The 15,374-nt window shown below is 54.7% G+C and overlaps 1 protein-coding gene across 1 annotated transcript; it reads left to right on the top strand.

Moving 5' to 3' along the window:
* The first annotated feature begins 7,428 nt into the window (after positions 1 to 7,428).
* ISL2 (ISL LIM homeobox 2) lies at positions 7,429 to 12,478 on the top strand. Its single transcript, XM_060170203.1, has 6 exons — positions 7,429 to 7,486; positions 8,333 to 8,522; positions 8,808 to 9,070; positions 10,900 to 11,183; positions 11,796 to 11,963; positions 12,362 to 12,478. The coding sequence occupies exons 1-6, from the start codon at positions 7,429 to 7,431 to the stop codon at positions 12,476 to 12,478; spliced, it is 1,080 nt and encodes a 359-aa protein (XP_060026186.1).
* Positions 12,479 to 15,374: the final 2,896 nt, after the last annotated feature.

Genomic DNA, 15,374 nt, shown 5'->3' with positions numbered 1-15,374 from the left:
GAGAAAGCCCGAAGTCACTCCCACCCCAGAAGGATACAACTCACAAAGCAGGATTGTTCCCCACAATGTTGGTGTCTGTATCTCAAACCAGATGTATTTTTCAATATCTTCAACAAGTAAGTTACAAGTGAGTGGTATTCTTTTCCTCCTTCTTCCCTTCACCTCATGGAAATGGTTGCGAGCAACTGATTACCAGCCACCCCTCCCTCAAACCAGCCTCCCTCCTGCCATTTCTAGGTTTCTAGGTGGAGAGAGGAGCCTGCCAGAGGGTTTCTCCCTTCGTCCCCTGCCCCCGCTCCTGACTCACGATCTTGTTACCTCTTGCCTCGCTTGACTTACCCACGTGTTAATTTTCCCACAGCACAGCTATGTTCTTGCCATTTTCCCGTCTGAATCTCTTCAGTACAACAACAGGATCCTGGAGGTTCTCCTTTGCCAAGAAAGTCCCTCATACTCCTCGGTGGAAGTCTGAGGCTTCCCACTGTCTGACACGAGCTTCCCTTTCAGTCTTTCGCTCATGCTGACTCCTCTGTGGGAGTCCAGCCGCATGGACCTGCCTTGGGTGGCTCCAGGGGTCTTCCCTGTCTCTACGGGGCTTTGCCTTGTGCCACTGCCCTGACTCATTCCTGCCTCTCCCAGCTGCTCACATTTTCCCCCAAATGCACTCAACTCACTCATCTCCTCCCTCTGTCTTTGAGACTGTTCCCTCTTCCAAGCAGACCTTCCTGCTCCTTTCCTGCTTGGAAGAATCATACTCATCATACAGGGCTCAGATGATTTGCCGTGGGCTCCAAGAAGCCTTTCCAGTCATCCCGTTCTGTGCTCCCTCCTTGGTGTTCCTGTTGCAGCTCTGGTTCTCAGCTCTGTGGTAGCCCTCGTCCCATTGCTGACCCTAAGTCAAAGGTGAACAAAGCTGGACACTAGGTAAAGTGGCAAGGACACATTTTAATTAGTAATATCTATTGCAACAGGGAGAAGAGTCCCGCATGAACCGAACTCAACTTCGATTTGTACGGAGGTGATGGGAATTGTAAAGGGAGAATGAGGGAACAGGGAGGGGGATGAGTGGGGGCTCGGAAGAGTCAGCAAAGTGATAAATTATAAAAGGCAGGAATCAGGGGTTGGTCTGTGAGAAATCCATCGGGGTTTGCTAACTGCTGCTTATCCAAGGTAGCCTTCTACCCTCCCACAGAGGCTGGGAGACACTGGCCCTATCTTAAGGTGTTGGATGGAACAAAAAGTAAATTCTTTCAGCAACCTTGAGCTTTTTTCAGGTAAGCACTTTAAGCGGGGCTGGGGTCATCCTAGGGATGTGGCGTTGAGACATTACAAACTATGTTAGTGTTTTGCTCAAATCTTCATAGGCTAAGACAGAGGTCTAGTTGAGAAAGCGCTTAGAGGAGGCTGGCTAAAGTCTGATCAAGGAGAGACTCTGTGTCACCTACCATCATCTTTCTCTTCTCTCTACCGGGCTGCCTTGTTTCAGTGAAGGCACCTTGTCCAACCGGGGCCCCAGCCCCAAGCCTGGCCCATTTGGCAAGAGACTGGCCTCTCTGCAAAACCACCCAATCCTGGTTTGGTTAATCTATTCCTTTTGGAGCTCAGTCTCTCCCTCTTTCCTTCCCTCCCTTTCTTTCTCATTTTGCCCAGTATCCAGATCTCGGCAAGGGGAGGGATAGTGATAGGAAAAAACCGAACCCTAGAAGGTAGGCCCTGTGAGTCTGCAGGCTGGCAGAAGCAGCCAGGAATGCCAGTGCCCTGGGTCAGGCTGCTCAGAACCACTCCCAGGCCACACTGAGCCAGCTGGGGCTCCCCCTTCTGGAAAGATGGGAAAAATGCAACTGTCCCAAAAGGCATCAGCACAGCTCCTTCCCATTACCCCCTCCCTTCCTGAGATCTGGGCATGGCGGTTTATCCCTGTGGCTACCAGGGTGTGCTTTGGAAAGAAACAAAGGCTCCCATGTGTTGTTTTTTTTTTAAGGGGTTAATTTTTCTCATCCTTCTGTAATGACCATATTGATCCCGCAAGGAAAAGAGTGCTAGAGACTGTGGGTTTCTTAATACAGAATGACCCTGGCACATGTCCACTATAAACAAAGTAACAAACAAACAAGTTCATTCCCATCTGGATAGACTCAAGTAGCACAAGTTCATAACTCGTCTCATGGACTAGTGGGCTTGAGTCTCAGTCCCAGCTCTTACTAGTTGTATTAACTCGTGAAGGTTATTAATTTATTCATTTCTGAGCTGCTGGAAGATGGTAAGAGGACCTGACCTGCCTCAATGCCTCAGAGGCAGAGTTGGCTTCATGGGATGCAACCGGTACCGTCCATGGGGCCCCATGCTTGTTTTCATGCTCTGCCATTGCCGTCTTGAAATTGTTCCTCATTTTTGAGCGAGGGGCCCCGCATTTCATTTTGCACAGGTATCTGCAAATTATGTAGCCCATCCTGCCCTGCGGGTTGTTGGGAGCTTTAAATGAGACCTTCTACGATTGCTTAGCCCAGGGCCTGGACTGCAGCAAGTGCTCAGTGAATGTTAGGGAGGGAGAAAGGGGCTCAGGAAAGAGGGAGAGGGACCGGCAGTGTCACTGGATACCTGTTTGCTCAAAGGAAGTTGGTGTGGGTCAGGCAAGAGAGCCTGGGGAGAGAGGACGGGCTTGGATATCGAAGGCCTGGAGTCTGGCTCTGATTTGCCAAGTTTCTTTCTCTTCCTGGGCCTTAGTTGCGGTCTCTGAAACATGGTGCCCAACTCCCCCAAAGTCGAGCTCTCAGAAGCCTATGGCGGTGGTGATGGGGATGCTGAGACCCTTTCTGGCCTATTCTGTACAATGTCTCCAAGTGCCTTTGGAGAAAAGTAGAGGCCAAGGTCGTGGGGTGGGAGGGGGATGGAGGCAGGAGGCAGAGGAGGAGGCCTGGTCCTCAGGTGGGCAGTAACAGAATCCCATCCTAAAGGACTCCAGCAGGAAGACCCCTGGTCTGGGTCAGGGGACTTGGCTTCCAGCTCCATTTCTGTCACTTATATGCTAGATGACAGGTCATTGGCCCTCAGTTTCCTCTCTGACACTCACAGTGGGTTTAATGCTCCCATCACTGGCAACAACTTCCTTTGTGTTGGGTGGGCACTATGCCTGTGACATGCCCTTTGTGAGTGATCCAGATGCAAGATAGTGTAATGATTCCACCAGCAAGCTCCGGAGGCAGACAGCCTGGCTCCACGAGCTATGTAACCTGGGACAAATTACTTAACGTCTCCAAGCCTCAGTGTCCTTATCTGTGAAATGAGGATAATTTTAACAATAGTAACTCCTTCCTGAAATTGTTGTGAGCATACAGGCAGTCATGTGTGTGAAGGTGGCCCCAAGTGAGAGTCCTATATGTTAGCCATGACGATCATGATGATACTGAAGATATAGGTTAAGCCCCACATTCCTTCCCACATATGCATTTCCATGACAAATAGGAGACAAATCATCTCCTGGCAGGTAAAGCTCTCCTGAGTGGGTAAGAACAGCAAGGCGGTTAGTGGGGAAGGAAATGGAGCGCGTGTGCGCACATGTGGGCCTGTAGGAGCTGTCTGGGGGCTCTGAGCTTGAGGACGGACAGGCTGGGCGAGGATGACCACCTCTCTGGGCTGCAGCTTTTTCTCTGTCAAACAAGGGTCTGAAAGAGAAAGTCTCCAAAGGGTCTTCCAGCGTATTCATTCTAGAGTTCTAGAAGGAAGGAAGAACGGAGGATTGACTAAGCAAAACTGTAAAATAATAAAGCCTGGTTTGCTTTAGGTGACCTGGCCTGCTCTGTGATCTGCTCCTAGGCCCTGGCCCCATGCCTAGTGCTTTCCTGCTCTTTCTTTCAGGACTTGTTCCCAGGATAGGAGCTGCTATCCCTGTATCGTGAATGACCACCTGTTCTGTGATTTCTCAAGGATTTCTGCACAATAAGCCTATCTTTCAGGAGAATTGTGAGTAGAGTTTAAGGCAACAGAGATGGTGTGGGGGGAGGTTTGGGGAGAAGGAATCCAGAGAGACCTCTTTGTGCTTCTGCAGTCTTCTCAGGAAGAGGGTCATAGCTGGGCTAGTTTTTTTTTTTTTTTTTTGCGGTATGTGGGCCTCTCACTGTTGTGGCCTCTCCTGTTGCGGAGCACAGGCTCCGGACGCGCAGGCTCAGCAGCCATGGCTCACGGGCCCAGCCGCTCCGCGGCATGTGGGATCCTCCCGGACCGGGGCACGAACCTGTTTCCCCTGCATCGGCAGGCGGACTCTCAACCACTGCGCCACCAGGGAAGCCCCCGGGACTAGTTTTATGGGATAATACAGAGCTATGGAGCTCAAGTTGCTATTCCCAGTAAGGACAGAGAGTGATCTAAAGCCCAGGAAAGGAGGCTCCCAGATCTCCCGTGTGCTGTAGCCTGGGACATGGAGAAGGGGACCCTGGGAGCAGCCAGGAAGCAGAGAACCAGGGCGGGGCCAGATCAATGGTGTCTTGTGGCTGTGCCGGGGGAAGAGGATTTTCACTTCTCTCACTCCGGTGCTGGTCTCCCAAGGATGGCTGTGACCCAGGAGACCCACACGGAGGGATCCTGAAACTGGTCCGTGGTTTTACAGCTCCAGAGAAGTGAAGCTGGTGAGTGATGGAACCACACCCATGTGGGTCTTCAACTGCACAGTGAAAGAAGCAAGGGAGATGGAGCCAGGCAGCCCTGCTTTGAATGCCAACTCTGACTTACCCTGTGACCAGAAGCAATCATGTCACCTCCTTAAGCCTCAGTTTCCTCATGGACTAAATGAGTCTAATACTACCCACCTCATAATATTGCGGTAAAGACCTAATAGGCTAATAACAGGGGCTTCGCCCATGATGGAGACTAAAGAAATATTAGTTCTTGACCCAGCTACCTGACATCTCAGGAGAAATCACCACCTCCCCCTCCTCCCTAATAGGGTCTCGAAGAATTGGCTTTTTTCTGGTAAGGAGGAATTTCTCCTCTTGGCAGGAGAGTGTTAAAAGTCTGGACCTAGGATTCCAACACAGAGCCTCCCCCTCCTGGCCGCCTGTGCCATTGAGTTAATTGATCTGCTTGCTCCTAGTTGGGTGCTGACAGTCTGGCCAGGCCCAGAGCAGCTGGAGAGAGAGGCCAACCGGCCGGGAGCACCTCCTAGTTCACTAGGGAAGCACGCCTACCACAAGCCTCCTCCCCATTCTGAGACGGCACCCAGATACACAGACATTATTTGTACACAAATTCTGCACTCAGTCCACAGTTTCTGATCCTCCAGCCCCACAGGAGATACACACAGAGCAAGCACACATGGAAATGCACAAAGAAATCATCAGATGACACACACACAGATATACGTAGACCTCCCCTCCACGCCCAGAGGCACGCAGGCACCGCACACAGGAAAGGCACAGCATACACAGAGGCTCCCAGCACAAAGATACAGCCATAATTGTGATGATCATAGTTACCATGTATTGCACTTATTATGCTCCAGATATTGTTCTAAGCCTTTTCCAGAGAATGCTTTAATCCTTACAATAGTAGAGGTAGATATTATTTTTATCCCTCATTTTACAGATGAGGAAACCGAGGGTCAGAGAAGTAAAATAAAGTGCCTGAGGTCACAGAGTGGCCTGGTGCAGACATACCCACCCATACCCGTCCCCTCGCTCCTCAACCCCGTTTATTTTCATAGACACACAGCATTGTCCCCGCCCCGACATGATCCACACACACTCAGGGCGAGCGCTGTTTGGGGCACTAGTGGCCAAAGACGCAAGAAATGGCCTGTTGGCACAGCGGCTGGTAAACTGTACTGAAGAACCAGACGGGTGAGAAAGACCAGGCGTTCCAAAGGTAGTGGCAGTGGTTAAAAGCCTTACAAGACCGACGGGGCCACCACGTGAAGCGCTCAGCACAGCGCTGGGTGGCGGGCCGTCATCCAGTGGTGAGTTCAGTGTGCGCTGAGGGCCTAGCCCCAGCTCTGCGCAAAGCCTCTCCTTTCGCGCTGGGCTGCACCCATTTCTCGGCGAGCAGCCCAGAGTGTGAGGCCAACCAGCCCTAGGTTTTTAGCAGAAGGGCCGCCGAGCTCGACCGCGCCCTCAGGCCGACTTGGGCCGGGATCTGGGGTTCCCGTGGAGACATTTTATTCCCAGGCGCCCACCTGCGTCCCATCGCGCACCAAGTTCTTGGTACACCTTTTAATGGGAAAACAACGACAGCCACCATGGTTGGATAAATGTTATTTATAATTAATGGGCCAGTTCTTGAACCCTTTCAAACAAAACCCACAGAGATTTCTTTGAAAGAAAAATGCCTGGACTCTGCTCAGAAGTCGCGGGTTTTCTAAGGAACGACAAGCCGCTACACAGATAGTAAATTACCCCGCGCGCCACATTTGTTTCTGATTATTTGCGTTGCAGTTGGTTTGTGAAATAAAACAGAAGAGTTTATAAATATCATTTATTCTGGAAGTGAGACACACATTCGACCCCAGCCTTGTTCCTAGAAGGAGCTGTGCTATTCGAGTGGGGAAAGAATGGGGGAGTCCGTGTCAAATTACACTCCCGCCCCAAATGCAAGTCAAGGCTCGAATCTGGATCCGGTGATCGTCTTCGGATTCTGCGTTCTGGCGTTACCCACCTAACGCTCCAACTGGGAGAAGTTTTCCACAGGCGGACGGGTGGGGAAGTCTAAACAGAGTTTATCCAAACCCTTAACCTTTCTCTCTAGCTTGGACCCTGAGAACAAAGGCGCCTGAGAGGAGAACGGTGACCGGCTGGACGGTTGAAGGTCTTGTCCAAACAGACCACCCTTCCCCCCAGCTCTCGTCCTAAGAGAGTGGATTTTTTTTTTTTTAAGGAAACAAGGGAGCATCTAAAGGACAGGCCCCCCTTCACTCCCCCAGGTATCCATCACCCTGCTCGAGCGCGCCTTGGGAGACCGCACCGCAAGTCCAAGAGGAAGTTCAGAGTTGCGGCGGCAGCAGAGACAGCTCAGCGGTGGCACAAGGTCCAGCCGGGATAGCCCGACCCAGCGCCAGAGTGAGGATCCTTGTACATTTCAGGGGAGGGGGGCTGCGCTCCATTGTTCACTCTGGGCCAATCAGGGTTAGCCCATTTCCTCCCAGCCAATCCTCCGTCACCCCCGCCTTCCACCCAATCTACCCCGCCCATCAGCCCCCAGGTCCCCAACACCTCCCCTGCATCCCCAGCGGTTCTGGGGAAGCTTCGTGACGCCACAGGTCCCGCCCCCAGCTCCGGCCACGGGCGAATGCGTGCTGACGTCATGCTGCGTGCGGGCCGGTGCGGAATCGCTCCTTCAACTCCGCGGGGCAGGAGGAGTTAGTTAGCAAAAGAGCCGAGGCTGGGCGCGCGACCTTCGTCCTTCTGCCCCTGGCCGCACGCTTTGCGCACATCTCTTTTCTGCATGGTGGATATTATTTTTCATTATCCTTTTCTGGGTACTATGGGGGATCATTCCAAGAGTAAGTCTTCCTGTGTGTGTGTGCGTTGTTATGTGTGTGTGCTTAATATGCAATATTTCTAACGCAGAAGAATGTTTAGTGGATTCTACAAGTGGCTTCTATTTGACAGGACACTGGGAGAGAAAAAAAGAAAACGAATGCATTTTCCTGCAGGACCGCTTATCCGTTGGAATCCTGTTGTTTTAGTTTATAATTAAACACTCTTTCTCAAGCCTGCTAGGCTGACCTCAGGCTGTGAAATTTGCTTCTGTTTCGCGCTAAGGCAATAGGTTTGATTTAGGGATGTGGGCTTTTTTGTTTGCTTGCTTGCTTGCTTGTCTTTCGGCCTTTCCAATAAGGAAGATTTCTCTAGCTTGATCTGGGGTATTTAAACTAAGAAATGTCAGAGGATGAGCGGAGACTCCGCCGAAAGCTGATGTGTCTGTATTGGGATAGGAGGGAGTCGCTGTGAGAGGGAGTGTGCGGACGGCAATGCCGGAACATCACCGTCCAGTATTGATAGTGTGGCGTCCGCAGGGTTTAAATGTCTATTTACTTTTTCTTCTCACTGACTTGTTATATTTTAGTTACAAGATATATCGATAAAACGCCTGTGTCCAAGTGAATGTAATAGCGAAAAAAATCGGGGAGGGGGATGGGGGAAGACAGAAAGCCTTCGCAAATTCAGAAGATTTTGTTTTTTCGTTTCCAATTGTCTGGACCTATGGAAAGCCCATTTCCTTTTTCTTGTGGTCGCAATTCTTGAAAGAGAGCGAGAGCGCCAGCGGGTTGGGTTGGGGCTGGAGCGGCCTCGGCCGGGGTCCGGGCAGCCAGGCCTGACACGGGCCCCGCGCCCTTCCCCGGCAGAGAAGCCCGGGACGGCCATGTGCGTGGGCTGCGGGAGTCAGATCCACGACCAGTTTATCCTGCGGGTGTCGCCCGACCTCGAGTGGCACGCCGCCTGCCTCAAGTGCGCCGAGTGCAGCCAGTACCTGGACGAGACGTGCACGTGCTTCGTGAGAGACGGGAAGACCTACTGCAAGCGGGACTACGTCAGGTGAGGCCCGCGAGAGCCCGGGCTGCGCCACCGCCCGCTGGGGCCGGGGCTTGAGGATGGCGGGCCGCCCGCGCGCTCCGGCGCGGGCAGAACACGGCCCCCAACCCCGAACGCGTGCCGCCGCACACCTCCTGGCCTGGGAACCCCCCGAGGGCTGGTCCCCGCAGCCTCCCTCTGGGCCACAAAGCGTCCTGGGCGCGCGTGCCCGGGGTGGGTAGCAGCCCGGCAGGCGAGGCCGGCCGCAGGCCCCGTGCTGACACCACCGCCCGTGCCTTGGGCCCGCAGGCTCTTCGGCATCAAGTGCGCCAAGTGCCAGGTGGGCTTCAGCAGCAGCGATCTGGTGATGCGGGCGCGGGACAGCGTGTACCACATCGAGTGTTTCCGCTGTTCCGTGTGCAGCCGCCAGCTGCTGCCCGGCGACGAGTTCTCGCTGCGGGAGCACGAGCTGCTCTGCCGCGCCGACCACGGCCTCCTGCTCGAGCGCGCTGCGGCCGGCAGCCCGCGCAGCCCCGGCCCGCTCCCCGGCGCCCGCGGCCTGCATCTACCAGGTAAGCCGCTTGCGCCCGGTACTGCGCCGCCGGCTCGGGAGTGAGTGCATGGGTGTGTGTTCGTATGGGGGGTGGTTGTGATCGGACGAAAAGTTGTCACTTGGGTGTATTTCCGTTTGCCTGCAGTGTGGGGTTTTCTGGGTGAGTTCAGAACCCTGTGTTAGGAACGCGGCTGAGTGTGTGTTCGTGTGACGGGGAAAAATTGCATGTGGGTAAATGTGAGCCGGGATTGTGTGTATGCGTGTGCAGAATAGTGGGGAATTGTGTTGTCCGTGATCAGGAATATGTGGAACACAGTAGTAGGAGCAGGAAGGTGAATGATCACGGGGAATCTGAAGTGGTGACTTTGTCTGTGGAACTTGTACTCGGAATTTCAAGCAGTATGTGTGTCGTCAGAGAGAAAAGATAGGTTTGCCTGGGGGTATGTGTGTAAGGAATACAGTTCCCAGCCTAGAGGTGGGTTCAGCCAGCCAGAAGCCCACCCGTAAGGACAGCTCTGAAGGCTAACCACTCAACAAAGAGCTAGTGTCTGCATTTGTCTTTTGAGGCCCAGTTTGATGAACAACTTAGCCAAATGTTTCTCGGTGGGGAAGGAGTGGACGTACAGTGGACTCAGGGATCATACACCTCAGGGGATGCTCTGGGTCCTAATCAGGAGATGCCCAGAGGTGGGTTCTAAGTGTGTGGTTACTGGGTAGGAACAGTGACTCTGGCTGAGCAGTTACCAGCAAGTAGCCACAGACCTGAAGCACCAACCTCTAGACCAGGCTGAGCCTCGGGGTGCTGTGTGCTTGAAGTGCTCCCACTTCCTCTGGTCCTCCCTTTATTCCCATATAGAATGAGAAAATTGGGCTAGATGGGCTGTTTGTAAATATTTATCCAGATCTAGATATGCCCAGAAGAGGATATAAATTGAAACAGTGAGACTTGTATCCAAACCTGGTTCAGATGGGAGTGCGGAAACAGGATGAAGCCAGTGTTGAGGGCACCCTGGGCTCGGGTGTCGGAGGGGCTCCCTTTTGTTTGCTGCGGGTTGCGGCCGCGGGAATCCGGCCCTAAATACCCGATTCTACTTAACCTGGGGTTGAGAGAACCCAAGGCCGAGTGAGGAAAGTGCCAGCGGCTGCGCGCGGGCCGGGAGGGCGGCCGCTGGGCCAGGGAACCTGGAGCCTTGAGGGAGGAGACCCGGCGGGCCGAGGCCCGAGGGTGGGCAGAAAGGAACCGTTCCAGGCCCTGGAGGCCCACTCGCGCCCCAGGGCAGGTCTTCGCGACACACGGCCTGGCCCTGTCCGAGAGGCCTCTGAATCAGGGAGAAGGGCTCTTGGGGGCCACCCGGGAGCGGGAAACAAGCCCCCCAATTCCGAGGCAGCGCGGCGCTTGGGGTCCGTGTGGGTCCCCTTCCCCTTTCCCCCTCCAGAGTCCCGGGCGCGCCTCCTTCCTCTTCCTCTGAAACTCCGACTTCTTCCGGAGAGCTTCCCTCGTCCCGCGGAACCCACGCGGGCATTCCTAGGGTTTGGTAAGTGGAGGAAGCACAGCGGGGGTCGGCCACTCCCGTCCCGCACAGGCCTAGCTCGGAATTCCCACGCCCCGCTTGCGCGCTGGCGAGATCGCTGCGGGGAGAGCCCTGTGGAGGAACTAGGGAAGGGACGAAAATGCACACCTTTTTCCGGGTAGGGCGAACAGACGGAAAGGGAGAGAAGACGAACAATAAAACGAAATAAACGGAATAAACGAGAAACGAAATCGGGCCTCGGAGGACTCGGCCGCCGCGGGGCCGGGCACAGGGAGAGTGAGTGGCGGTCACTCTCTCATCTCTCGCTCCCTTGCAGACCCGGGATCGGGCCGGCAGCCTTCGCTGCGTCCGCACGTGCACAAACAGACCGAGAAGACAACCCGCGTGCGGACCGTGCTCAACGAGAAGCAGCTGCACACTCTGCGGACGTGCTACGCCGCTAACCCGCGGCCCGACGCGCTCATGAAGGAGCAGCTGGTGGAGATGACCGGCCTGAGCCCGCGGGTCATACGCGTCTGGTTCCAGAACAAGCGGTGCAAGGACAAGAAGAAATCCATCCTCATGAAGCAGCTGCAGCAGCAGCAGCACAATGACAAGACGGTGAGAGACTGGGAGCTGGAGGATCGGATCGGGTGGAGCCTCGGGTTCGCCCTGCGGCATCTGCGTGCCCATTTCTGGGCCGGCTCTCGGGAGATCCAGGGGGAACTGGGCTCCCCAATAGCGTGTGTTGGTGCTTTCAGAGCAAGGCTTACCTTGAGGTTGAAGGCTTCTTAATTACTGTATCCGAGGTCAGGTCTTCCCCAGTTCCAGCGGCAGACCAGAGTTGGGGTCTGGGGCGTAGTTCGGAGTTCAAGGTGGCATGTTTGCCAGAGCCAGCAAGTCGGGGCGGGTTGTGTCCTTCTCTCAGCATGACTCGGTTTGAACACTTTTCCTCTGTAAACCTGGAGAGGGATGGGAACGCAGGCCTCACGTTCGTTCCCTTGCCATGTTGGCTTCCAGGACCGAGGCTGGCCTATGGTGGCTGTTTTTGGGCCCGAGGAATTTGCACTGGATAAGGCGGGCTCACTCGGCAGCGGACAAGTGTATGCCTCCCCTAAACCGTTTCAGGCTCCAAATCACGTGCCAGTGCCTGGGGCCCCAGTCTCAAAGATGTCGGGAAACGCAAGACCTAATTCGAGCATCTTCCACCCTCTCTCCTGCTTGTCCCCGCAGAGCCTGCAGGGACTGACCGGGACGCCCCTGGTGGCGGGCAGCCCCATCCGTCACGAGAGCGCCGTGCAGGGCAGTGCAGTTGAGGTGCAGACGTACCAGCCGCCATGGAAAGCGCTCAGCGAGTTCGCCCTCCAGAGTGACCTGGACCAACCCGCCTTCCAGCAGCTGGTGAGGCCCTGCTCTACCCGCCCGGAACTCAGGACTCCGGGGGAGGTGGGGTGGATTTAGCCACTTAGCCAAGGTGGGAAAGGGTGGGGGTTTCTCAGGGGATGAGGGGCTTGGGGGGTTGGGGGGAGGTGGGTAGCTGCAACCGCACCCGGCTCATTAATTCGCTCTAAACCAGGTCTCCCTGGATTAAAGCGCTCGCAGGGGAGGTCGAGGGATTATCCAACCCGCAGCCCCGCCCTAATACCCCTGCGTGCGCTTGGGGACCTGGCCGACTTATCCAAGGGCCTGCTCCCAACCGGTGGCTTGTCCCCAAGAGACACCTTTGGGAGTAGGTGGCCCGGGAAAACCAGCTCGGGCGCTTCTTCACCCGCTCCTTCCCGGTGTCTCCGCTGCCCCAGGTCTCCTTCTCTGAGTCTGGCTCCCTAGGCAACTCCTCCGGCAGCGACGTGACCTCCCTGTCCTCGCAGCTCCCGGACACCCCCAACAGCATGGTGCCAAGTCCCGTGGAAACGTGAGGGGGACCCTTCCCCGCCAGCCCGCGGACCTCGCATGCTCCCTGCATGAGACTTACCCATGCTCAGGCCATTCCAGCTCCGAAAACTCTCTCGCCTTTGTAATTATTATTATTGCTATTTAAAGAGAGAGGACTGAGAGAAGCGGTCGGGATAGCCAAAAGCGCCGGGACGCAACCTGCTTTCACCAGACTGGAAAGCCCTGCTCCGAGGACTTTTCTTTTTACAAAACCAGAATTTGGGTTTACTAACGTTAGCTCTGCCATCTCTTCTCCCTCGCTCGGCGTGGCCGCCGCCGCTCTATTACCGCGCCCCCCGGCCCACGCACCCACTTGTGCGTGGAGAACGCGCAGGTCAGGTCCCGCGCCGGCCCAGCCCCGAGCTCGCCCACGCGGATGCGGGCATCTGCCGCCGCCCGGCCCCGCGCTCCCAGGTGGCCTCGCCCCGGCTCTAGCGGGGAAGAGGACGGGGCAATCCAAAGGAACAGGCACTCAATCCCCCAAAGCGCATGATTGCCGGAAAAAAGTAGAAACGAGACTTTCCTTGAAAATGTTTTAAATTATCGGTCGACGGAGGACAGAGTGTGTGAGCCTTTGCCGAACAAAACGTAAGTTATTGTTATTTATTGTGAGGACAGCCAGTTCATAGTGGGACGAATATTTTGATCTTAATAAAAAAAGATAATAACCCGATTGATGCTGCTCCTGTGTGCTGTTGGTGCAGCGGGAGGGCTGGACGAAGGCAGGTTGGGGTTGGGGCTTGTTTCAACGAAGATGAGGCTCCGCGCAGGGCCCACCGCTGGTGCCCGCGCCTCGCGCGCCACTGGCCCGCGTGCTCCCGCGCAGACAGGGGCGGGCCCGGCGGGGATTGGGCGCCGCGCGGGGGGCGGGGCTGGGTCCCTGTGCTCCGTGCGCCCCGTGCGGCCCAGCGAGGCCCAGAGAAGCATGTGAGAGCCCAGGACCTGCCGGAAGCCTGCGCGCTCCCTGTTGGCTCTCCACTCTCGGCGTTTCGCGGCAGAAGCCCGCGGGGCGGTGGGGTGACCCCGTTTGGGCCGGGAAACCTGCGATGTTCCGATGGCGTCCGTTTGGCTGGCTAGGGCCAGCGTTTCCGTCTCAACCTGGCCTCAGCTCCTGCAGCTGGACCCAGCCTGGCGTCCCTCAAGGCCCCCTAGACCCTCGCTCCACTTTCGGCCGGGTGCACTCGGCCCCCGCCTGCGTTTCTTTTCCCGCGGGTCTGGAAGCCCGAACCCCCACCCCCGGGCGCCTCGCCCGCCTGCCACCCGGGCCCTGCCGCCGAGCAGCGAGGCCAGCCCGCGCGCCCCGGGGCGAACAGGGGGGCCATGAGGCTCGTCCTCGGCGCTGTCCCCAGAGTGGATGCGCGACGTGATCAATCCCGCTGCATTTATTAATTCCCCCGTCTAGACAGAGGAGAAGGCCGTGCGGCGGCTCCTTATCTGCATTTGGCATCACCTGCAAGCGATACACTGAAGGAGCCACAACAAGCCCCCGCTAGGATCGAGGCTGCCAGGGAAAATAAGTCCACCCAGAACCAGTCTGGCGTGTCCTTGGTTTATTTTCTTTCCAGACCCGAAATGCAGGGGGCGGGGGATGGCCCGGGTGGGAGGGAGCTGGGAATGGCCCCTGGATATGCCGTGCCCAGGTCACTTGGTGTGACATTTCAAACCCCTGTGACTTGTTTTCTTGAAAACTGGCTTTAGTGATCGCAGGAAATAACCAAGAGATACTGAATCTCCAGCAGGCCCCCGGGCAAGCACAAAAAACCGGGAGGCTCAGGTTTTACCCTTCACAAATATTTAACCCTTTGGCAGCCTGGGGTAATTCTTTTCCCAGACCAGTCCTCTTTTGGTGGACTCAGAAAGCTGCCAGCCTGCCAGTGATTCCACTACTCTTGAACAATCTCTGGCATTGGGTTTCCTTGTCCCTCCAAGTTAAAAGACCCTTAAGTAGCTCCTTCTTTGTCCAGGCATTGTTTTGAAAGAGGGCAATGCCCTTACTGAGTAGGGGATAGTTGCAATCTTAGCTCAGGTAGCTTCTGGTAAGGAAAAATGTGTCTGAGGGGGCATCTGTGGTCGCTGGATAGAGGAATCGATGCTTTCTGTTGAAAAGCCATGGGCTGATTGGATGCCAGAGCCTGCTGTAGATGTTTCAGCTGAACTGATGGCAGAATTCCATCAGCAGGTTTCTCCCCTTCCCCCCCATTAGAGATGGGAGGCTGGAAGACTGGCTGGCAATTGAGGAGGTGGGAAGATCGGGCCACATTTATGTTTTACTTCCTGAAAGTCAAGGTGATGCTAGCACAAAAATTAAAGAGAATCTTCCCCTCTTCAGAATTTAGGAAATGGTGCTGCAGACTTAGAGATAAGGGGAGAGGTATGTAGGTTTAATGAGGACCAGCTTTACTCTCAAGTGCCCAGAAAGTGTTTTAATAATCAGGGTTAGATTCTTTGAGGGTTCATTCCTTTAACTTAGATCATTCCCTCCCAAACAGAACTATAGATATTTCCCTTTACCTTCTGGCTGGCCATTGGATTAGGGGGCTAAACTTCCAAGAAATCTTACTTTTGAAAACTTTTGATTTATCCAGAATATTGGGTTTTGTCATTTTTACAAAGGAAATAACAGGTTCTTGAATTTAAAAAATTTCATTAATGGTTGTTGTTAATTAGCTCTGAATTTTTGCTTTGAACACACTGCAGTGTTTTAATGCTACAAATGGAAATATCTGCCTATCTAATTACAGTCACCTCTTCCCTTGACATCCATAGATCAAAAATCTAATTCCTCTTTTTGATATTTATATGAGTGTGTCTGTTTTTGAATATTGGGAAATTATCCAGATCACGGTGGTTACTGTGTATTAGGATACCTGTATCTATGTG

This window comes from Lagenorhynchus albirostris, chromosome 1 (genome assembly GCF_949774975.1).
Source record: "Lagenorhynchus albirostris chromosome 1, mLagAlb1.1, whole genome shotgun sequence".
NCBI lineage: Eukaryota > Metazoa > Chordata > Mammalia > Artiodactyla > Delphinidae > Lagenorhynchus > Lagenorhynchus albirostris.
The sequence above is the reverse complement of the archived record's forward strand: the minus strand, read 5'-3'. Positions and strand labels throughout refer to the sequence as shown.